We start from the raw sequence: 23,996 nt of genomic DNA, 5'->3' as shown, positions 1-23,996 counted from the left end.
AGTGAGGGGAGCCTACTCCAGGCCCTAGATCATGGCAGAAGTTTGATTGGGTTGTCGTATTGTTTATCTTAACGCTCTGACACATCACACTTGTGTTATTGACAAATTGTCATTCGACCCCTGAGGGCTCTGGGCAGCCTATTGTTAACGTCTCGCTTTCATCGTCTTGCCAAAATGAGAGTGCCAGTAAAGCCTCCGTTTCAAAACGAGGCCTGGATGAGCCTTCGGAATCACTATGACAACGCTAAGTGCATGATTGCCGGGACAAACGTGACATGAGATGTTGTTTGCACTCGACCAAGAAATGAACTTTGAGCGTGACAGTCAAGCTTTGCCCGTGAGATATGTCTTGGTAGTCACATTAACTTAAATTTATAACGGCTATAAATTTGCTCACTACGAGAGAGCTTTGACTGCTCGCAGTCTGTCTAAATGTGAAAATACTTATGCTCACATGCATTTATTACTATTTTCATGCAAATATACAACCTATTTTAACATCTAAGGTTTGTATGGTCTTGTATCGAGACCCATTTCGTAACAAAGGCACAAACAATATCTAATAATAATAATAAAAAAAAAAAAGACTTGCGCCACTTACTCAACCAGTCAGATGCAAAATTTAAACCAGTTGTGGCTAGTCACACGCGTTTTCCCACTAGCTCTTAGCGTCAGTCACGAGTATTTCCTTGATAGAGTTCACATTGCTTCATTATGATTTTCACGTTTCTTGTAGGTATATTTGGCCACTCTGAGTGCTTTGCTTAGTTGCAAAGTGCTCTAAACCTGATAGAAACTTATCCAAAGAAAAATAGAATGTTTCTTTGCTTTAATTTGCCACGTTTGCTTTGTTCGTTTTACTTATCAGTGACAAGAAAGAAAACAACAACAGCAACAACAACAAAAAACCTTTATTAAATCAGTCTTGAGGACAGAGCGATTTAAAGTCGCCTTCCCGAGTTAGCTCTGAATTTATAATACGCAGCTCAACCAAGGCAAAGTATTAAACTTATCAGCTACAAACTTCACTAAAACTAGGCCTGGCAGGGGCACTTTATTAATTACGTCATGAGAGGGGCTTTGGGCTTTGGACTGTAAACGTTTCCAGCACCAGCCAATTCATCATTAATTTTTACTTTACACTACATTGCAAAATAACGTGCACCCTTTCGTGTTTTTCGCAGTCTTATAATAATGAAAAATCGTATGAAGGCTCGAGCAATGAAGGACTGATTTACTCTACACTACTATTTGAAAATTATTTTAAATTGTACTCACCAAAAGTGCCAAAAGGTTCGTGCAATTTTGAGAGAGTTTTCAAATATCACTCGCAGGGTAAATCTTTAATTGCGCTTGCATTCATACGATTACATGTATACTTATTCAACTGTAAAAGATCCTGGCTAGAAATTATTCAAGCCTATCTTCAACACGGCTAGATTAAGAGCTTGTAGACTTATAATCATAACTAATAATAGTCAAACGTTAGAATTACTTTATAAGACAAAATACACGCTCAAGCATGCCAGCACAATGTAAGATTCAACATATGGGCCAATCGACTCGATTAAGAGCTTGTGGACATATAATCATAACTAATCATCTCTTAGCGTTAGAAAGACAAAAAATGCACGCTTAAGTATGCCAGCACAATATAAGATGAAAAACAACGGCCAATCACACCAGCTGAATCTGTTGGGATGGGTGGAGTCGCTTTTGGTTGCATGGCTGAGATCGCTTCCTTAATCAGGTTATGTTTACCAATCAGTATTCCTTTGTTAGTGTGCTGTAACAGGACAGAATCTGCATCAGAGCTTGTATGAGAAGCCCACACAACTATCACTTCAGTATCCTCCTAAGCAAAACATAATAGCAATTAAAAAATAACATTTGGAGAATTAAACAAAATCAAGAGGAAAGTAGTATATGTTGCAAGATTAACATTTCATAACGAGTTCAAATCAAAGTGTTGGCAAAAAATTCTGGTAAACTTCCAATAAGGAATCATATTGCTCTATGCACGGATTGCGGGCCAGTAAGGCTCACATTACTCTCTCCCACCCTCTGGAACTCCTTTTTGTTAATTCTCCTTTTTTGCTTTCTCTATCTGTTTAAGTCGTCAATTGGCTTCTAATTGAAGCATTCTTTGTCAGTTCTTTATTTTGCAAAAGAGCTCTTCTCTTGACTTCTCATAGCCAAAGAGCTCCTGACTTCTCTTAACTTACCTATTTCAACACTAGTTTGATCATTTCCAAATGTTTATAATTAATAGCTCGTCAAGTTCTTTGCCCTCGTTCCTTTTACTCTCTAAAATGTTCCCATTAGTCGGTTCTTTATTTCTCAAAAGAGCTCTTCTCTTGACTTCTCTTAACCGAAGAGCTCCTGACTTCTCTTAACTTACCTATTTCAACACTAGTTTGATCATTTCCAAATGCTTAATAGCTCGTCAAGTTCTCTGGCCTCGTTCCTTTTTCTCGCTAAAATGTTCCCATTAGTTTAAACATACCTTAAACTGCACATCATTGGCAGTGTCGCCCGTAAGCGCGTCTCTGGAAAACTCCACCATGGTCTGTCCGTCCTGTTCAGTTGCGTTCATGAGGTTGAAGTTTTGCTCTGTATCATTTGAAGGCTGGGTTCTCGAGATACTCCAACGATCCTACAGGACAATTCAGAAAACAATCGCGTTAATTTGTAATAATGAATTTGAATTCTGAGTATTAGGGAACTTAAGCAACGACGACGACGACGCCGAGGACGACGTCTAGTCAAAAATGAATTTATATTTTACCAGCGAAAATCGCGATTGCCTAGATCTGTTTGGTGCGCCAATGGCTGTGAAAACGTACTCAAGCTAAATATGCAATGACAGCGTTCAATTCCAAATGGAAACACAAAAAATTAGCCGTCGTGGTCCACATTCAGTAGACGACGCACAATTTGGTCATTTCACGTTGTTATTTGCAGAGGACGGCAAAGAAATGTACAAAGTTTTATAACGCACGTGCACAGCTATTGTTTTGCTCATTAAACCTTTTGTTTGGTGACGTTCTCGTTGCCGTCGTCGTCGTGGTTTGCTTAAGCTCCCTATTGAGTGACCAAGAGCAATTTAGCCTGAAATCTGATCTGGATCCGGATCAGTGATCCAAGATCACTCAGATCATGGTACACCAAAGGAACCGATGAATCCGTGACCAGAGTGGATTCATCGGTTCCATTGATGCACCATGATCCGAGTGATCTTGGATCACTGATCCTGATACAGATCACCCGGAAGGAACGCACCCTTCATTTATGTACATTACCCGTGCATTTTCTAACGACTTCGCAAAATTTGAATGCAAGACCGGCACCATTAAGATGCGATGTCCTTGCATAACGCAGTCGTGTATGATGACAATTTTGCTCACCTACAACGCAATCAATTTGGCGGTGTACGTGATGAAATTTGTCTCGAACTCGCGCAGACAATCTTCCGTGTCCATTCAGAGCAACACTAAAAATAGCTGTGCATGTGAATTACTAGTATGCAAATTTTTCGCGCCGATTTGATGTCGCGGTTTCCAGGCGAGGTTTATGTACGAAGAGTTCCAGTCGAGAAAAAATTATGTCTGAGGTTGCAAAGTGGTTGCAAGATTTTGTAATATGAAAACTACAGGGTAGCGATGGTTTTTGGAAGGCAAAGTGATCGAAGCGTAGTTTCGTGACTGATCGACTGAGACCGTTAATTTTGTCTGTTGTATCGATCCATACTCTTTATTTTGACCCTTTGATAGATTCCGAGATATGACAATGTTGTTCTAAGAGTTAATTCCGTGTTCCGATAGATATTTTCCGTAATACAGAGATAGATCAATGTCCACGCTAGACTCCTTTCCGTTCTCTTCGATTCCTTTCTTGCACACGTTTTTCAAGTGTCAATCACGAGACTCGACTCAGACCTCGCAAGTCAAAACCAGCTCCAGTCCATAACTTATTTACAACATTGTCTGTTTCTTTCTTTTTTTTTTTTTTTTTTTTTAATTTCATGTTTTGTTTTTAATTCCAGTGGTAATCCATTGTTTTTCTTAACAAAGAACTACGGAAAACTGCATTATTATTTTGTAGCTCTGCGTGCGGAGATGCAAGCTGCTAATATTACATAAACTGCATTTAACAAACGTGTTTTCAATTTAAGAATGAGGAACTAAATTCTCCCGTAATGATAAAAAAGTGTTTTTCGGATAGTGTATGAAGATAATGCGGTCATGTTTTGGCAGAATTTAATCCCAGATTACGTAAATTCTTAACGACCACAAGAAAATGAAAACAGTAACGAAAACCGTGTCCTTTCGTGTAAGTTGCGAAAAGACTTATAGTCGCCAATCCCTTAGTGAAGTGTTGCCAATGATAAAACGACATGAGAAGAATTTGACGCTTAAGTTTGATAGGAACTGCAAACAGCTACTTTTTAACGGAAAAAAGAAAAAATGGTGCAAAGCACTCTACACCTAACCAGATACTAAAACATTTTTCGCTAAAGGTGAAGACGGTCACATTGGTTCATCATACGTTCTTAAATTAAAAGTCGACGTTCTTAAATAAACGTCGGCCGGCCGTGTGTTTAAGGGGCTGAGTTTGAATGCATGTTCGAAGCGAGAGGCCTCTGCCAAAAACGTACATAAAAACGAAAATACAACTTACATCAATATAACCCGCACTAGAAGCGTACCCAGCAACCGCTATATCGTAATTGACCATGTTTTTTCCATCAGAAGTGATGGTGAATCCTACAGCACACCAGCCTGTGGTTTTGCAAGTCACCTTGAATATAAACTTGCTGCTATTGTAGGTCCATTGTAGCTTGAAGTTTTCATCGGCGGAGCTAAGACTTGCATACGAGGTTGCATCGATCTTATTAACAACATCTGAGACCAGGAAGATTATCAAGACCGCATAGATCGCCATCACTGTTTCGCCGAGTTGCTGCGAGTGCCGATTCTAGCGAGAAGCTTCGACGGCTCTTCTGCATATTGGCAGGTTCATTACGAGTTTACCATAATCTTTTGCATAACAATACAGCTAAATGTCAAAGCGAGCAATTTCTTCTCGGCACAATTGGCAAAACATCCTGTTTGTCTGATATATTTATAAACGAAAATAGTTTTAAAATGTTTTGCTAAAACAGCGTTCGGTTTACTCCCAAGTTATGAAAAAAAGTTGTATCTGTCGGCTCCAACAACGAAATTGTAAGTCATAGTTAATCTATTACGACGGCAAAGTACTTTTTTTTACGGTCGACTTCTTTTAAAGAGTTACAACATAGCTGAAGGCGTTCAAGAAATCGTGATGTTTTGACAGCTTGTGGCCGAAATTGCCTCGCTTTTATCATGCGACGAGGTCGTCATAGCTTGTGTAGCTGGTCAGGCTTGGATAACTTAATAACAAAGAGGACTGAACACTGACAAACTACCGTCTTCAGCAGCTCACGTTCTTTCTCAGCAATGATAAAACATGAACACTCTATCTCATTTTGGTATCACTAAGGCTCGACTACCAGCCGCTGTTCGGGAAAGGAGTCCGCGCTCCTCCCCCTTTATATGACTGTGTAGTAAGTGGCTGTAATGGAAATCGATAATATCATTTTTTTGACATAAAAGAGAACACTTGGCTGCGAGCAGTCTTTGTTTTGCAGTCCAGGTGGATTAACGCAATTTAGTATAATTTCAGAGCTGAACAAAGAGTTTCCAGCAATCTGATTGGCTGAGCGATTACTTATATTTTGCTCTTATTAACCGAGCAGGAGGTCTGTATGGAAGAATCTTGACCGAGGTCGTGAGTACAGACCGAACGCATTGAGGTCTGTACACACGACTGAGGTCAAGATTCTCCCATACAGACTGACTTAGTTCGGTTAATAAGATGTTTATTATATGGCAGAGAAGAAAACTTTAATTCGTTTAATGTAACTGGTTTGTTGACATTTTGCTTGCGAACGGCGATGAGCTTAACTTAAACCTGCCGAAATTTGCTCGTCCTCTTTACTTTTTTTTTTTTTTTTTTGTCATCAGGCTTTTTGGCACTTCCATAAATGATTGAGAAGAAAATAACAGAAAATGGTGAACATTTCTGTATTTTAGTTTGCTACTTTTTCAACGCAAAATGAAACCGGTCTAGATGCCAGTCTAGATGGGAAAATCTAGACCGATGTCAATATCGATTTCAGCCAATCAAATTCGTGAATTCGGTAGTTCCCAGTCCTTGTGAGACACTGCCATATAATAAGACGCTTTATTATATAGCTAGCTCCGCGAGCGGGCAAGATGAATCAAATCCTGCGCTGTGATTGGCTACCCGAGCGGGCAAGATGGAGCTATCTTGCCCGCTCGGGACTACCCGTCGTGTCCCGCAAGAAAAAGTTCCCCGAAAGCAATATAATAAATCCTTTATTGACCAAGCTTGTTCGGCCAAGATGGCTGGATATTGGCCTCGTTCTTTTTTTGCGAGTTTATGGACCTCGACTCCGTCTCGGTCCATAAACTCGCAAAAAAAAGAACTTGGCCAATATGCAGCCATCTTGACCTCACTCTTGGTCAATAACCCATATATATTAACTGCGACAGGCAGTTTATATAACATTTTCGAGGCCTGGTTACTGCCATCTCGGTAAGTTAACATGCCGGACAGTTGGGTTAATTCATATCTGTTCTGTGAGAATATTTTTTTGTTTTGAACATCTCTCATTTTTCTAATTAATTAAGGCCAGGGTGCTTACTTGGAAACCAAAACCAGGATCTTTACATTCAGTACATGTACTGTATGTCATTTAATTTATAAATAATAAAGTTTAATTGATGTTTAGCTGATGTGGTGTGAATAGCCATAGGAAGATACGTGTATAATGCTTCAGTGAGCAAGTAAGTTAGTAATTTATCAAAATACACGGACACATTTTAAATGGGCAGGTAAGCAGTTATAAATGCAGGGAATAGTATCACAAAGGATGAATAAAAGCAATTTAACTATATAATCCTACAGTACTGGTCATTGTGGGAGGTGCAGTAGCCTCATGGTTAGTGCGCTCCACTCAGGAGTGAACGGTCCGGGTTCGAGCCCTGTCTGGGGACATTGAGTTGTGCTCGTGGGCACTCTACTCTCACAGTGCCTCTCTCCACCCAGGTGTATGAATGGGGACTGGCGCATTTAATGCTGGGGGGTAAGCCTGCGGTGGACTAGCATCCCATCCAGGGGGGAGTAGAAATACTCCTGGTCGCTTTCTGCTACCGAAACCGGGATAAGCTCCGGCCTGATGAGCCACTCGGCTTGTATGTAGACTTTACCTTTTACCTCCCTAACAGCCATACTTTTGAATTCCACCCATTTAAGACTGATACATTTCCAACAAATTTACTTCTTTGTTAAGAAAATAGTAATCGAGATTCCAGTAATGTTATATTTTAATTTTATTTGATCTTCCTTCAAAATGTCAATGTTAATTCCCTGATAGACTTGCCACAAGTCGACCTCATGAATTTCAGGGTAGAATATGTTAGGCCGCGAAGCGGCCGTTGTTAAGGTCGCGAAGCGGCCGAGCGAGCAACGAAGTCGCGTCCGGCGGGTACTGAATAAACAAGACGAAGGACTTTTTAGAAAGTCTGACACAAAATAAAATTACCTAACGTTGATGAACTAATTTTCCCTAGAACTTTTCTGACCTGTGAAAACCCTGCAACCCATAGCATTCTAACGACGAAAAAGCAACTACATGTCATGTAAAACGACAAAAACAAGATGAGCTTAAACGTTAAACGTTCGCCCAAAACAACTATCAGTAAGGGCTTACATCAGGTGAGCTGATCAACTTTTCTTACTGACAAAAAGAAAATTGTAAACATCATCTTTCGCAAAATAAAACAAGGCAAAGACTCGAAGATGAACTTTATTTATTAATTTATTACTAATCTTTGAACAGCAGTTTTCAACATATTCAGAAAGGCTCACCAATCCATGTGGTCGATTCTTTCGTTGTTGATATCGTGATGCCATCTTGTTCACTCGACGAGTCTGATCCACTAAAGTTTATATCGACAGAATCGTTGCCTGATTCCCATGGTTCGAACTTACACGGCCGTATTTGGACATTTCCAAATAAGACACCAGGATCTTGATCTATTTATACATCGGCAAGTCAATAAACGCCAGGAAATCCTTGAAACAAACTCAGTAATTTCAAGTAAATTATTTGGTTGCGAAAATGAGCTCGCCAAATATGACGTCACAAATACCTATAATTTCGTTTCCACTCCAAGCGCGGCCATTTCTGGTTCGTTTTCGTGAAGCTCTCGGAAATCGTCGGATTTTCGTGTCTTGGGCGCCACAGTTCACCCAAAACTTATTTTTAAGAGGCCCTAAGAAACGACCGATGATTTCCGGCTAAGAAATAAAATCGGCCGATTTTTATCTCCTAAGTAGAGGTTACCGAATACTATTTAACAATGAATTTCTTTTGTTTCAATTTCGTTTTAAACCAAATATATCGAGCCGCAAACTTTTTCCGTCTGATAGCAGCAAAATCAGGCCGAAAATAAGGCCCCGCTAAAAACTGTTCGGAAATTACTATCGCAACGCAAAATAATGAGAAAACTACACAGTGTTGAAGAAAAAGGCCTTTTAATGCAATATCATTTGATAAACATAAAAAAACTGCCGAAGCGATTAAAAAATAAAGTTTCAAATATTGCATACTAAATTGGATGGAGCGTTGGAGCTGATTTTAAAATAATTATTTCTCAAAAGTTCAACGCTTTTGAAAGCAGTCACAGTGATGAATCAGACATTGGAGGGATACACATCACGTTTCTGGAAAAACATTTTTCGGCCAAAGTATATTGACCTTATACAAAGCGTTCAAAGTTACCGTGTTTACCGTTATCCTGCTACTTCGGCGAAACACTTCTCTTCACGCGACGACATTTTCCAGATTCAACTTTCGTTAGCAGATGGTAATTTCGAGTTATTTTCTTTTTCTGCGTATTTTTCATCTTCCTTTCTCTTTTAATTCTACGTCCTTCTACTTAGGATGGTCTTGGAATGCCTAGCAAGGTTTAAAGTGACGTTTAACACGCTATCCACGGCCGTATTGGCAAAAGAGAAGTGTTTCGCCGAAGTAGCAGGATAACGGTAAACGCGGTAACTTTGAACGCTTTGTACAAGGTCAATATACTTTGGCCGAAAAATGTTTTTTCAGAAACGTAATGTATATCCTTCCAATGTCTGATTCATCACTGTGACTACTTTCAAAAGCGTTGAACTTTTGAGAAATAATTATTTTAAAACCAGCTCCAACGTTCCATCTAATTTAGTATGCAATATTTGAAACTTTATTTTTTAATCGCTTCGGCAGTTTTTTGATGTTTATCGAATGATATTGCATTAAAAGGCCTTTTTCTTCAACACTGTGTAGTTTTCTCATTATTTTGCGTTGCAATAGTAATTTCTGAACAGTTTTTAGCGGGGCCTTATTTTCGGCCTGATTTTGCTGCTATTCAGACGGAAAAAGTTTGCAGCTCGATATTTTTGGTTTAAAGCGAAACTGAAACAAAAGAAATTCATTGTTAAATAGTATTCGGTAACCTCTACTTGGGAGATAAAAATCGGCCGATTTTATTTCTTAGCCGGAAATCATCGGTCGTTTCTTAGGCGCAGGGCCTCTTAAGAGTTGATTCTGCTTCATGTTGGTATAACTGACTTTTTTATAAAGGTTTTTCGACAAAAGAAAAATTGTCAAAATTTTGTTGCATTTGACCTTTAACCATTGGTAACTGTAGTTATCAAAAGCATGTATCTTGAAGCACCTCTAGTGTGTTGTGTCTCAGATGTTTATACCTAATCCTAAATTTTGGGCTCGCTTGGGTGCATATCAGGCGATTAATTTCAACTGGTCGAGTTATGGTTCGTACTTTGGCGATACAAAGTTGAGCCAAAGTAATAATGATGATGATGATGATGATGATAATAATAACTCTTATGTTAGTGTCAGATCAAAAAAAAAAAAAAAAAAGAGCATTTCCCCACACGCACCAAGTAGCAATAAAATTGTCTAAAATTTATATAATTAAATTTGTCTATCTCTGGCAGCTCGCAAAAAAAAAAAGGTATTTATACTGCAAGTCCGCTTGGATTTGGAGGCTGGAGATGTAACTTTCATGCTCGTCCACTACCAATCAAAACAACGATGTGTTACAAGGAGAGGTGGTAAGTGCTTAAAGACAGAGCAGTACAAAATATAACAGATGGGAAAAGCACGCTGGCTGTACCCGACAAAGGCCTTTCAGCGAATCTTGGAGGTGTAAGTGTTGACCATCCAGCATCCATTGACTGAACCGATACCATGATTGTCGTGTTTGGCTGCAGCATGGCTGATATAGCCTCCTGGATCAGATTATGTTTACCAGGAAAGATTCCCCTCGCAATGTGTTTTGTGAGGTCGTTATTTTCATCTTTGGAGAAATGAGAAGCCCACACAACCGTAACTTCAGTATCATTCTGCAAATTAAAAGTACCAGTTTGGTGTTTTGTATAGATCATAACTTGAATCAAAATTGCGGGACACAACTTTTAACTGCGCTAAATGTGTCGCGAAATCAACGACCTCCCTTTAGGTCGTCCGGCTTTTCTTCTTTCCTTCTTCAGCGGTCATTTGCTTGGCTCGTTCTCAAAAGTTGAGATAACAGATATTCAACCAGCCAAATCTAGAAAAGTCTGACACATTCTGATTTCACTCGCTCAGTGATGTTGCCAGGATATGCCGTCATCTCAGTTTTGTTTCTTCATTTTTATTCTTAATTAATGGGGTTGAATTAAACTTCGCATACAAAGTTAGGAATTGAGCGGACCTCATGAAAAGGTCACTATACACCCTGTTTAAGGCGTTCCCTGGCACGGGTCTCGGCAAAATGCAAATTTTTCTTCCCATGTTTTCTGTAAAACCAATTAAGAGGACACCTCTCAGTTAAGCGGTCACCAGCGAGGGACGTCACTGGGTACCGCTCAATGCAAGTATGGGGAGCGGAGATGGCGCAGTGCTTAGAGCCCTCACCTCTCACCAAAGAGGTCCGGGTTCGAGTCCTGGACCGGGCCGACCTCATAAGTGGGTAAAGATTGTCGTTGGTTCTCGCCTGGTTTCGAGGGTTTTTCTCCGGGTTCTCCGGTTTTCCTCCCTCCACAAAAACCGTACTTCTACTAACATTTCATTTTTTTTTTTTTTTTTTCTGGAAAACGTTGAACGAAGGGCCTCTACGTGGGATGTTCCATTGCAAATTCCCTTCATTTTATTTCATCACAGATTTCACTTTATTTGTTTCTTACCATAAACTGCACATCGTGAGCATTTGTCTTCTGTAATTGCATTCCTGGTGAACTCCACCTCGGTCACTGTTCCATAGTTTTCACTTGCCTTTATAAGTATGAAGTCTTGCGATGGATCTCTTATTGGCTGTTCTGTGGTAGTGCTCCAGAAATCCTTTTGGCAAGATCAAAAGGCGTACAACCTTTGGTAAAAATTATAGATTTTTCATTGAAATTTAATATAAAAACAAATTTGCTGTTTTTTTTTTGTTTGTTTGTTTGTTTGTTTGTTTGTTTGTTTGTTTGTTTGTTTTTTGTGGGAGCAATCATTAAGTGTTTTGTTCTTCCGTGCGTTAGTCCAAAAAAAGAAATTCTTTCACGGACTCCAAATAAATCACATTGATTTCACTGGCGTTTGAGCTGCGAGTTATCATGCAGAACAAAATTAATGAAACTCTGTTCCAATCACGTCTGGAGACGGATGATAACTCCCTTGCTTAATGAAAAAAGATCAATGTTCTTAACCAAAATATTTCCAAACGAAGGTTAGCAAGGTTTTAATCGCACGTTCACTTTTATGTAACTGAAACTAACTTATATGCGAAGAGATTTTCACTACGCAGGTGGAATTTTGAAACCCAGGAATTAAAATCTAAATTGTGGAATAGAAACTTAAGCAATGGTTTTTTTTAATTAAAGTATGGCAACGACACGGATGATGTCAACAATTTCTCTTTAATGAGACATTTCTTGACTTTTAGAGAAACAATTCTTTTATTTTGAGTATTAGGAAAATGTCAATATATAGTCATAAAAAGTAAACACTTCTTTAGAAATGTAACGCTAAATGCAGAACTTTCCATTCAACATCGTGGGAAGTGCATCTTCCTTAAAAAAATCCTCCTGATCTTTTCTCTCTGCTTTGTTGCATGTGGGCATATCATATTTTAAAATAGTTTTCATGTTAAAACTGGTGCCAAGAAACTGATGGACCAAACTGGCTGGAAATGAGAAGAAATACGCAGAATTTTAGCGAATGAGCCTGATTCTTCCTTCCGTTGGTACATATTGGCTGCGTTAACAGATGAACTACGTTTAGCATGTTACAAACTGCAAATTCATTACAGAAGATGTGTAAAATAAAATATAACATGTTTAGATCAATGTTGCAAAAACGACGACTTCAATGTCAGACTCGCCTTTGTAAGCTTGGCTTGTTCCATTTCTCATTAATCGAGGAAGCAAAGAACATAGATCCGAACGGAAGTTTTGAATGTGTAGTACAGAAATTTGTGAACACTTGTAAAAATTGCTGAGGCACTTGGGTCGTGTGCTATATATTGGGATCAACCGTTTCTGGATGGTTGGGATATTTTGTGTTCCATTGGGGAAATACCATTTTCGGTTGATTTGGTCGATCAACTTTTTCAACCGGCCTCAAACCAGGTTGAAAAGCATTTGCGTGATTATGAAGCGTGATAGTAGTTCACGTAAGGACTATTCCCAGGAGTTACCGCATTTCAACCAAAAAACGGTTGGAAAAGTGTTCTATTGAGAATCGTCAATCGTATCAACCCAAACCAGCTGCGGTTGAACCGGTTGATCCCAATAGAACACGGCCTTAATGTTGACATACTGTCATGAAAGTCGAAAGAGTATTTGTTTTCTCTAAGATGATAATTATAGCATGCAGTTGCGAAGAGGGATCAAACTTGATATTCAACTGTTTCTTCATAAGCATTTTACGTCAAGCTTAGACTGAACGTTAGAAAACTGAAAAAAGGAACGTTTTCATAAAACGTACAATTAGGTCAACTTACAGCGATATATCCAATTGTACCGACGTACCCAGCAACCGCTATATCGTAACGCTTCATGTTTCTTCCATCAGCCGTTGTGGTAAATCCTACAGCACACCAGCCTGTGGTTCTACAAGTCATTTTGAATATCAATTTACCGCTGTTGTAAGTCCACTGCAGCTTGATAAAGCCATCAGGGGAGGAGAGACTTGCATACGAAGTTGCATCGATCTCGCTAAAAGCAAGTGCGAGCAAAGTAACCACCATGTAATGATAGAATTTACAGGAAACAGCCATGCCTGCTTGGGTTTGGTGTGAACGTTATTTTTGCTCAAAGGGACGGTTTTCACTTGGTGGACAGCTTTGTCAAGTAGAATATATTAATAACTGTTCATGTCATTTCCACCAGGCCGAAATTGTTTGTTTGTACAAGCTTTCAACATGTAAGCATCAGTAGTAAAATAGAAATTCTCGTGATTCCGTTGCGTGCCCTGATCGCTCTACTGTAACATGTCTACATGAAAAAAAAAAAAAAGTAAGGTGGGCCTATTCCAGGTCCTAGATTATGGCAGAAGTTTGACTTCGCTGTCGTTTTGTTTATCTTAACGCTCTGATACATAACACTCGTTTTGTTGACGTGTTGTCATCCGTCCTTTGAGGGCCTTGGGCAGCCTAGCCTATTATATTGCGAACACCTCGCTTTCGTCGCCTTACTAAAATTGAACTACCAATTTAAAACCTCTGTTTGAAAACGAGGCCTGGTACAAGACAGATCCTCAACACTACGTGTTGTCTTAATCCTCGCAGCTCGTGACTTTGTTGAAGTGTTTTGGCCCAAAGCCTTGCAAAACACGATGTGAACCCTATTTCAGCGATGATAAATGGAAATTAGTGGGTGTACAGTACTCCAAAAATGTCTTTTTTGAGGTGAGCAACATGACACAAACACGTCATACCACGTGTTATTAGGTCATGTTATATAAACAGCCGCCATCTTATATCCACCATAATCTATTTCTTGACTTTAAAAATCCACCAAATGATAATATATCCACGGGAAAACTGAATGTTCGTTTCCTTCCGTCATTTTTTTGCTTGTATTGCTTATCGGGGACAAAAGATAGAAGCATAACCAACAACAACAACGACAACAAACTTTATTAAATCAGTAAAACGGAAGAACAACTTGCCTCCCCAAGATAGCAATTTATACTACGTAGCTCAAAGCAAAGCATAACACTTATCAAGCACATACTACACTAAAACTAGCGCCAAGCATGACAGAAGCATTTAATTAATCGATTACGTCAAGAAAAGGGGCTTTGGATCATTGGTATTTATTGGTATTTATTAATCAGCCAGTATTTAGTGAGACTCAGTTATGATGTATGGGTTATTGACCAAGTGTGAGGTCAATATCAAGCCAGCTTAACCGAACAAACTTGGTCAATAAAGGATTTACTATGTGGCTTTCCAGGAAATTTTTCTTCCGGGACACCGCGGGTAGTCCCTAGCGGGCAAGATAGTAGCCAATCACAGCGCAGGATTTGATTCATCTTGCCCGCTCACGGAACTAGCCGTATAATAAGGCAACATATTGCATTTGAATTAACTTTCAGTCTACTGGACGTAATGAGGGAATTATGATTGTCGTCAAGATGAGTATTAAGAACAAGTCTGGGATAAATTCTACTCGTAAATCAATGAAGGACAGCGTTGGTGTAGTGCTTAACCCCATTTAGCCAGGAAAAGAAGAGCGAGGGGCTCTTCGTGTCCCCAACCCTATGAATTACCTTAGGTGGTGGCTCAGTGGCAATCAAAAATGCACGTGTACGGGTTGTAAAGCGTTCAAACTTAGGTCATAATCATGTGTCAACCATGATGATATTTCACGTACAAAGTTCGCTATGTTGGATCCGCCCTCTTTGATTTCAAAAATTCTTCAGAAATATCAGAATAGCTCCAAAATGGAAACGATATCATAGCAAATATACAAATGGAAGAAACGTAAAGATTTTTGGATAAAATCTCTATAAAATCCAAAATCTGGAAAAAATGGGGAAGAGACAAATTTTGAAAACTTGGATAAGTCAACAAAATGGTTACTCTGGGTGCCAGAGCTTTATAATTTAGAAACACATAAAACACACGCTTAAGCATGGTAGCACAGTATAAAATGAAAAATATGGGCCAATCACACCAGAGCCACCTGAGACCTTTGGTGAAGTTGGAGGCATCACTATGGAAGTTGGAGGCATCACTGTGGACGCTGAAGGCATCACTGTGGAAGTTGGAGGCATCACTGTGGAAGTTGGAGGCATCACTGTGGAAGATAGCTGCATGGCGGATATTGCCATCAGTATCAGGTTGTGCTTTCCATCTAAAATCCCACTGTTAGTGTGCTTTGGTAGGCCACCACTTGCATCACTGCTGGTGTGGTAAGCATATACAACTTTGACTTCAGTGTCCTTCTGCAAAGCAAAAGAGTCAGCTGTAGATCAACATTGTAGTAAAAAAACAATTGCAGCTTGCACCATAGTCGATTTTGATTCAAAAATGGCTCTTCATCTCCAGAAATAGAAATCTAGCTCCGTATTTGGAGGTCTGTTTTTTTACTATATATTAGAATGGTTCCGGAAGAAAGGTGAAAAGCAAGCCCAGCATTACAATCGCCGATAATCATTTATACACCTGGCCCGGGTTGTTCGAAAGGTGGATAACGCTCTCCATCGGATAAATCACTATCCAGCGGATAGTGCGGTTTGTTTTGTGAACATTTATCCACTGGATAGCGATTTATCCGGTGGGTAGCGTCATTCACTCTTTGAACAACTGGAGCCTGGGTGGAGTGAGGCACTGTGGGAGTTAGGGTTTGGGTTTGATTCGTGCAAAAAAGAGAACTTGTAACGTTGTTAAGGAACCCTTAAGATTGAACTCCTATAATTATAGACTTTTGCTACACAGCGCAAAAAGTACGACCGTTGTTTGTGTTTTTTTTTTTTTTTGCTTTGTTGTTGTTTTTTCGGAAGGGGGAGAGGGGAGGGGGTCTTTCCTCACATTAAAATGAAAATTCGTGCAAAAACGTAACGCGTAAACATTGTAAGGAAGAACTTACGATTGAACTCCTACAAGAGATTATCAAGGTATTAAACAGTATTAAACTGCATCAAGGTATTAAACTGTTAAACGGAGTGAATCCCCATATAGGCCTTATACCAATAATTTATCGTTGCATGCACTTTTCCATAATATATAAAAAAATTAATTTAACATTAGAATGGAGTCGTACCATAAACTGCACATCTTTGGCATCGTCTCCCGTAATAGCATCTCTAGAGAACTCTACAACAGTAGTTGAGCCACTTTCACTTGCGGCAATGAGGTCGTAGTTTTGTGTCCCATCTTTAGGAGGATATCCAAGGGATGTGCTCCAGTGATCCTGTGGAGAAATTAGACTATCATCAAAAAATTGAACCTCGACAATCTGACAAAAAATAGCATACAAAACAAAACTACGTCGTTAAAGGGATTGTTGAGGTACATGTACTCCCTATAGTTTTACGATCGCACTCTCGCTGAAGACGAAAGCTCAAGTATATCTGTGCCCGCTCAAAGGAAACCCAGCCGGTGTTTTTCGATATTTTATGACCTCAACATGAGCGCAAAAAGCAAAACTGACAGTGGGTTTTCTCGCGTTTCGTTCGGTGAAATTCCATAACATTTGGGAGATTGGTAAGAAATATTTTATTTTAGTTGGAGTTCGTTTTTCAGGGAAATCTATTTGACCAGTTTTTCCGCAGAGTTTAAAGACATAAATTGGCAAAAATAGAGAAAAAAAACTGCATGTACAAACCCTACTTTTTGCGCATTTAAAATTCGCATCCCGCCGGACTCGATTTCCAGTGAAAGGTTTGGTTGACTGCACCAAAGAAAGCTCAAGAAAATCACAAATAAAGCCTAATGAATGGCAAATGAAAGCATTTGTTTGGACATTTGTAATCCAAGACTAAAAGCCAAGATTTTAACAGAGTTGATAGTTAAACACTATTTCAAGGACTGGGAGTCAAAACGAATGCAAAATCGGCTTTCAAAACATAACACTAGCGCTACGGCGCGCAACGCGGTTACGCTATGGAGCCATACACCTTCTTGATTGGGTCGATAGTGATAAAAAGTCTCATAAATTAATTACGGAATCTAATTTACTTCAGCACTCCAGGAAAACTGTAAATAAGTCAGCCTCCATACTACGCCAGAGAAATTTGAAAACCGAGCTTTATTTCTACGGTAAGGCCTTCCTTCCACACTAATCCGTCACAACATGGATAGTACTGAGAAGACTGGTTAATAACCATGGTCACAAAAACGGTACTTTTCAAAAACGGTCTTCAGACCGGAGAAATTTGAAAAGGCTGGCTTTGCGTTTTATTGTGGACGGAATACATTTTGAAAACGAAGCTTTAATTATAATAATAACGATAATAAGACAACTAATTTTCAGTATGAACTTTGCCGGCAGCTCAAATATCTTGGGAAAACTTTAAACTTTTTTCATAACAACATGCAGGCGCGATATCAGTTGTCGATAAAGTGCTAGTTTTGCCGAAGAAAAACCGTCAAAGTTTATGTCTAACAAGGACTCGCACTTGATTCCAAGTGATCTTGCTTCGGCAGTGCGGTCTTTGATAATGCTGTTATGCGTTAAACGCTAACGGGCAAACGCCTTCGTGTTGTTTCGTTGGCCGCTTACAATCACATACGTTTGTAATATTTAATTCTTCCCATATGCAGTTGGCAACGCGACAAGTACGTCTTGATTCATTAACATACTTTCAACTGCTATTTTCTGCTCCCTCTTTGGCCTGGAACTTTGTTAAAACAGCAGTAATATCCGCACTAAACTCTTCCTCTGACTCCCCCATGTGTGCGACTTATTTTTTATTTTGAGAACGCACGGTAAATTACCGACTAGTACTTAGCTCTTATTAACCGAGCAGGAGGTGTGTATGGGAGAATCTTGACCGAGGTCGTGAGTACAGACTGAACGCAGTGAGGTCTGTACACACGACCGAGGTCAAGATTCTCCCATACAGACCGACTTAGCTCGGTTAATAAGATGTTTATTATATGGCAAAGAAGAAAACTTTAATTCGTTTAATGTAACTGCTTTGCTAACATTTTGCTTGCAAACGGAGATGAGCTTAACTTAAACCTGCCGAAATTTGCTCGTCCTCTTTACTTTTTTGTTTGTTTGTTGGTTTGTTTGTTTGGTTTGGTCATCAGGCTTTTTGGCACTTTCATAAATGATTGAGAAGAAAATAAAAGAAAACGGTGAGCATTTTTGTATTTTGGTTTCCTACTTTTTCAACGCAAAATGAAACAGGTCTAGATGCCAGTCTAGATTGGAAAATCTATACCGCGGTCAATATCGATTTCAGCCAATCAAATTCGTGAATTCGGTAATTCCCAGTCCTTGTGAGACAGCCATATATTAGATTTTGGCGAATTTAAACGCTTCGACGGCAGCATTTATCGCAATCTGTGGGAATTGTCCTTGTTTATTAACACGACTTGGCTTTGGAATGATAACCGTGGGAACAGCTACATTTTGACCGCATTTGTTGATTAGTTCCAGTCGCGACAGATAGGTCAGTCTTTATCCGGTCGAAATTTTATAGTTTGAAATCGGTGGAAAAGTACTCTGAAGGCAAGATCCATAGACTACTTTATTCATCTGGGGAAATACTCGAATTAGTCGCGAAACGAGCACGTGACTGCAAATGCTAGCTTAGAATAATGTACGTAATTTAAATATTCTATGAAACTTGAGAGACTACAGAAACTGGCAGCGTCACGCAACGTATCAACAAATCGTGACCTCTTCACTAGCATGGACTTTGACACTATGCATATCTGACTGTAAAACCTCGGTTGTTGCTGAAAAATGTTGATTTTAGCAATAGACAAAGGTTGAAAATCAACTAGTGAAATCATTTATTTACGATATATAATTATATATTAAAGTGAGAGCGTCGAACGCACTCTCATAATCTCTGATTACTACTAGTAAATAGGGATATAAACAATCCTCATCAAACATAATAGATCGACAGTTTTCACGCCTTTCCCGCTTTTTGACCAGGGGTATTTAACTTCGCTCAGGCGAAGCAGAAATGAAAAAATTACAGAGATCAAGGCAGGCTCACTTTCTTGGAGCCTCTTCATCAGACTCCTTCCCGCCGGATCGCTTTCCTCTTCGCCGCTTGCGCGCGTGGCTCCAAGGTGAGCCTGCTCCAAGCTAAATGTTACAGTGGAACCTCGATTTAACAAACCTGTATTTAACGAAGTCCTCGATATAACGAACGATATTCCATGTCCCGGCCAAAGTTACAGTAAAATGTATGGAATAGAACCTCGCTATAACGAACCTCGATATAACGAATTCTTCGATATAACGAACTTAATCCGGAAGCCCAAACGTAAAATCTACCTCGATATAATGAATTACAATGTCAACATGCGACAGAAGATGAACGCTGAACAGATCAACAGTCAACAAATCCTTGTAATCCTTATGGTAAAGAGACAGCAACCTTTCAGTCAACGGCTTATTATATGTCATAGACATTGGCACTATAGTATTTCGACATCAATTAACTTCTGCTCTATCTTCTTTGAAATCCGGAAATGTTGGGTAGTGCAACATAACAACACTAAAGCCCGTTTCCTTGTTTACATAGACAATTTTCTATGTAACCTCTATTTTGCAACATTTTTAAATCGCTACCCTGAAAGTGTCGTTCTCTTGTGAAAAAAAGCTGCGCGTCCCCTCAAAAGTGAAAATAATTGATACTGAAAGCCACCATGCTTAATGAATTGTATCTCAAAACGGGGCACTTCTGGGTGACGAAAATTGCATTGAATTGCGTGACAGAAGTCACCTGTGTTACAAATGAATCATTAACTATGACCTCGATATAACGAACATTTTGGTCGTTTCCCCTCAAATTCGTTACATCGAGGTTTTCGACATAACGAACCCTCGATTTAACGACCACATTTGGCCGGTCCCCAGCGACTTCGTTAAATCAAGGTCCTACTGCACTTACAACAAACACATTTGGACGGCATTACCCATGAGCAGACCATTATTTGTAGGCAGTTATTTCCCGGTCACTTGTTAGGCTTTCGGCCAATGAAGAAAAGAAAAAAATGCATCGAATGATAAATCGATTTATTATTCGTTTCAGATCTATTTTTTCACAAAACGCCGCAAAAGCAGCTTCAAAACCTGGTGTATATTGTGTCAGATCGCGTGTCGAAATTACGTACCGCACTTTTCAGGTATAATTCGATACAATTAATTTAATTTCGTCCATGATTCGTGTATGTTTTTAATTCCTAAGGTAATCCATTGGTCGGGTTATTGTTTTTCTGAACAAAGAACTACTGAATACTGCATTTTTTTGTAGCTCTGTGTGTGGAGATGCAAGCTGCTATCATTATGTTAACTGCAGTTAACAACTGAACGTGCTTTGAATTTTTCACACAAGTATGAGGAACTAAATGCTTCCGTAATTATAATCTCTTAGGCCCAGTTCAGACGCCGAACTTTTCATGAGCCGAACTCAATTCGAATTTGGACCGACCCAAATTATCAAAAGTACTCCTGTTGATTCAGACGTCGAACTTAATTCACCGAACTTAATTTAGTTCGAACCAAAACACATCGAAACATCAGCGGTTTTCAGACAAGGTGTATGCATTAGGTTCGGCTCATGAAAAGTTCGACGTCTGAATTAAAGCCGTTCGAAAGCCGAAATTCCCGGCTGAGCTAGGCGGGAAGAACGGCTGAGCCGTTCCAAATTCAAATAGCCGTTTTTAACTGATTCAGACGCCGAACTTTTCATGTACTTAATTCAACGTATTAGGTTCGGCTCATGAAAAGTTCGGCGTCTGAACTGGGCCTTAGTGAAGTGTTGCCAATGATACGACATAAGAAGAATTTGACGCTTAAGCTTGACAGGAACTGCAAACAGCTACATTTTAACGGAAAAAGAAAAAAATGGTGCAAAGCACTCTACACCTAACCAAATACCAAAATATTTTGCGCTAAAGGTGAAGTCGGTCACATTAGTTTCACATACGTTCTTAAATTTAAATGTCGACGTTCTTAAATAAACGCCGGCCGACTGTGTGTTAATGGGCTGAGTTTGAATGTTCGAAACGGAAGGCTTGCTAAAACATCCTACGTAAATGCCTCTGCTAAAAAGGTAAATAAAAACGAAAATACAACTTACGTCAATATAACCCGCACTAAAAGCGTGCCAGCAACCGCTATATCGTAATTGACCATGTTTTTTCCGTCAGCAGTGGTGGTAAATCCCCACAGCTCACCAGCCTGTGGTTTTATAAGTAATTTTCAATATCAACTTTCTGTTGTTATAAGTCCATTGTAGCTTGAAGTTTCCATCGCCAGAGCCAACACTTGCTTACGAGGTTATATCGATCTTATTAACAACATCTGAGACCGGGAAGATTATCAAGACCGCATAGACAGACATGACTGTTTTGCCAAGTTGCTGCGAGTGCCGATTCGAGCGAGAAGTTTGACGGCTATTCTGTATACTGGCTAGCCTGCGAACGCTGACGTATTTCCTGCTGTCGACAGCCAGAAATACGCCTGCGTTCGCAGACTACGTACTGGCAGGTTCATCACGAATTTACCACACTGACTATTTTTTTTGATGTTTTGTTCAAGACTCTGGTTCATCATACGTTCTTAAATCAAATGTCGACGTTCTTAAACAAACGTCGGCTGGTCGTGTGTTTAAGGGGCTGAGATTGAATGTTCGAAGCAAGAGGCTTGCTAAAGCATTTCACGAAATTACCTCTGCCAAAAACGTATATAAAAACGAAAATACAACTTACATCAATGTAACCCACACCAGAAGCGTACCCAGCAACCGCTATATCGTAATTCACCATGTTTCTTCCATCAACAGTGGTGGTGAATCCTACAGAACACCAGCCTGTGGTTTCACAAGTCATCTTGAATATCAGCTTGCCGTTGTTATAGGTCCATTGTAGCCTGAAGTTTCCATTGCCGGAGCTAAGACTTGCATACGAGGCTGCATCGATCTTATGAACAACATTTGAGACCAGGAAGATTATCAAGACCGGGTAGACTGACATGACTGTTTTGCCGAGTTGCTGCGAGTGCCAATTCGAGCGAGAGGTTTGACGGCTATTCTGCGTACTGGCTAGCCTGCGAACGCAGATGTATTTCCGGCTGTCGCTTGTCTCAGCCGAAGACTGAGTGAACAAACGTGCTTTGACTTTTTCACACAAGTATGAGGAACTAAATGCTTCCGTAATTATGAAAAAAGTGTTTTTCGGATAGTGTCTGAAGATAATGCTGTCATGATTTGGCAGAATCTAATCCCAGATTACGTGAATTCTTAACGACCACAAGAAAATGTACACAATAACAAAAACCGTGTCCTTTCGTGTAAGTTGCAAACAATTCCTTAGTAAAGTCAATTCCTTAGTAAAGTGTTGCCAATGATAAAACGACATGAGGGACCGTTCATTTTTTATGAGGGAGGGGGGGCTGGTGGGATTTGGGAAGCACCATTTAAAAATCGCATGACCCCCCCTCAGCTTACCAATTTTTTCACATGGCCCCCCCTTATAGCGGTCATTTTTTGGGATGACCTCCCCCCCCAAAAAAAATTGAACAAACAATATTTAGATTTCAACTTTTTTAATATTTCTCTATTATCCCCCTACTTCACGTTATTGTGCTCACTATGAAGACAATATTTACAATCTCTATACGACAGAGAGCTGTTGTTTAAAAAACAAATCAAAAGAAAGAGAAGTCAATTTCGGATCTCCTAGTTATGGCTCGCCCTGAGCGTGTGGCATTTGGCCTCTCATTGGCATCTTCCTCATCTGAATTGATGAATGCAAGAATGACGTCACTTGAGTCATCTTCTCCCCCAGAGTCAATGGCATCACTGTCATACTCATCATTGTCACTTTCATCCGTTTCACTGCTGTCAGCACTTGCCCTGTTGTCATTTTGTGTCAATGTCTTGGCATTTCTCAGTGTTGGTTGGCCAGCTCTGAGAGGTCTCTTCTGCTGCAAGCATGAATGTCTTACAATTGCCTTTACTTTCTCACTCTTGCTGCTTTTCAAATGCTGCTTCAGCCCGTGGTGGTTTGAGTACTTGTTTAGTTCTGGAACTCGTAGCTTTTTAAGCTTGGTTAGATCTTCGCACAACTCAGTCCAAGGATAATCCTCCTTCCTACTTAACTTTGCCTTTTCTTCTGCTCTCTTTTTCCTTTTAAATTCCAGCACTTCAAGATGCTGAAGATAATCCACCACAAACTTCGATTTGACAATAAACTTATCTGCAAATAGAGCAACGCTCTCTGGGTCAGATAAAACCAGCCTGCCACTTCCATGCTCTTTCTTCTTTATATTGTTAATCCAATCGGGGAAAGAGCGCATTACTACATGAGCATCATGAAAGAGGCTCATTCCAAAATGCGCAATAATGGCGAAAGCGACGAGTCGTTTAAGAAAAGGTTTACAGCTGAACGATCCAGGCAGTTTGACATCTTACAAGCAAAAGAAGCAATTTTTCTAGGTGCGGATGGCTGTTCAGAAAGGGCGAGTGAGTTTTCCATGCAAGGGTACCAGTTGAAGCCCAGTTATGGAAGAAAACTGAACTTCTCCATCAAAGAGCACAGAGCAATGTTGGAAAAGTTGAATGTCATATTGAAAGATGTAAAGGAACACGATTCCACACTTTTTCAGTCCAATGGGCTTGCTTTAAAGCAGGGCGAAGAATTTGCCCACAGTTT

General features: G+C 39.7%; 3 protein-coding genes and 1 long non-coding RNA gene across 4 annotated transcripts in view; 1 reads left to right on the top strand and 3 right to left on the bottom strand.

Moving 5' to 3' along the window:
• Positions 1–893: 893 nt before the first annotated feature.
• LOC110045747 (DBH-like monooxygenase protein 1 homolog) lies at positions 894–5,034 on the bottom strand. Its single transcript, XM_089298111.1, has 3 exons — positions 4,681–5,034; positions 2,507–2,656; positions 894–1,855 (listed from the first exon to the last, which is right to left on the bottom strand). Exons 1-3 carry the CDS (start codon positions 4,942–4,944, stop codon positions 1,613–1,615), a joined length of 657 nt encoding a protein of 218 aa, XP_089154237.1. The 5' UTR covers positions 4,945–5,034; the 3' UTR covers positions 894–1,612.
• A 3,902-nt stretch (positions 5,035–8,936) lies between these two features.
• LOC149117790 (uncharacterized) lies at positions 8,937–9,429 on the top strand. The gene is made up of 2 exons (XR_016210129.1): positions 8,937–8,978; positions 9,055–9,429. It is a non-coding gene; the product is annotated as an uncharacterized LOC149117790 (long non-coding RNA).
• Positions 9,430–9,567: 138 nt separating this feature from the next.
• LOC110061984 (uncharacterized) overlaps positions 9,568–23,996 on the bottom strand; it is a 32,405-nt gene continuing 17,976 nt past the window's right edge. The window contains exon 5 of the mRNA XM_089296857.1: positions 9,568–10,521. Within this exon, the coding sequence (XP_089152983.1) occupies positions 10,216–10,521 (306 nt within the window). The 3' untranslated portion in view covers positions 9,568–10,215. The remainder of the gene's footprint in view (positions 10,522–23,996) is intronic.
• On the bottom strand, positions 14,265–22,513 carry LOC149117789 (DBH-like monooxygenase protein 1). The gene is made up of 3 exons (XM_089298304.1): positions 22,053–22,513; positions 16,411–16,560; positions 14,265–15,592 (listed from the first exon to the last, which is right to left on the bottom strand). Exons 1-3 carry the CDS (start codon positions 22,314–22,316, stop codon positions 15,251–15,253), a joined length of 756 nt encoding a protein of 251 aa, XP_089154430.1. The 5' UTR covers positions 22,317–22,513; the 3' UTR covers positions 14,265–15,250.

Source organism: Orbicella faveolata, unplaced genomic scaffold (assembly GCF_042242905.1).
Source record: "Orbicella faveolata isolate gen_17 unplaced genomic scaffold, um_ofav_v1 contig_1, whole genome shotgun sequence".
In the NCBI taxonomy this organism is placed as follows: Eukaryota; Metazoa; Cnidaria; class Anthozoa; order Scleractinia; family Merulinidae; genus Orbicella; species Orbicella faveolata.
This window is presented reverse-complemented; position numbering and strand designations above follow the sequence as displayed.

Bases quoted from the DNA above. Each gene is read 5' to 3' on its own strand.
- LOC149117789 (XM_089298304.1), bottom strand. From the start codon at position 22,316: ATGTCAGTCTACCCGGTCTTGATAATCTTCCTGGTCTCAAATGTTGTT. The intron at 16,561-22,052 runs GTAAGTTGTATT...ATTTCTCCACAG, and splicing joins CTGGTGTGGGTTACATTGAT to GATCACTGGAGCACATCCCT. The intron at 15,593-16,410 runs GTACGACTCCAT...TTTGCTTTGCAG, and splicing joins CCAAAGATGTGCAGTTTATG to AAGGACACTGAAGTCAAAGT.
- LOC110045747 (XM_089298111.1), bottom strand. From the start codon at position 4,944: ATGGCGATCTATGCGGTCTTGATAATCTTCCTGGTCTCAGATGTTGTT. The intron at 2,657-4,680 runs GTAAGTTGTATT...ATTGTCCTGTAG, and splicing joins CTAGTGCGGGTTATATTGAT to GATCGTTGGAGTATCTCGAG. The intron at 1,856-2,506 runs GTATGTTTAAAC...TGTTTTGCTTAG, and splicing joins CCAATGATGTGCAGTTTAAG to GAGGATACTGAAGTGATAGT.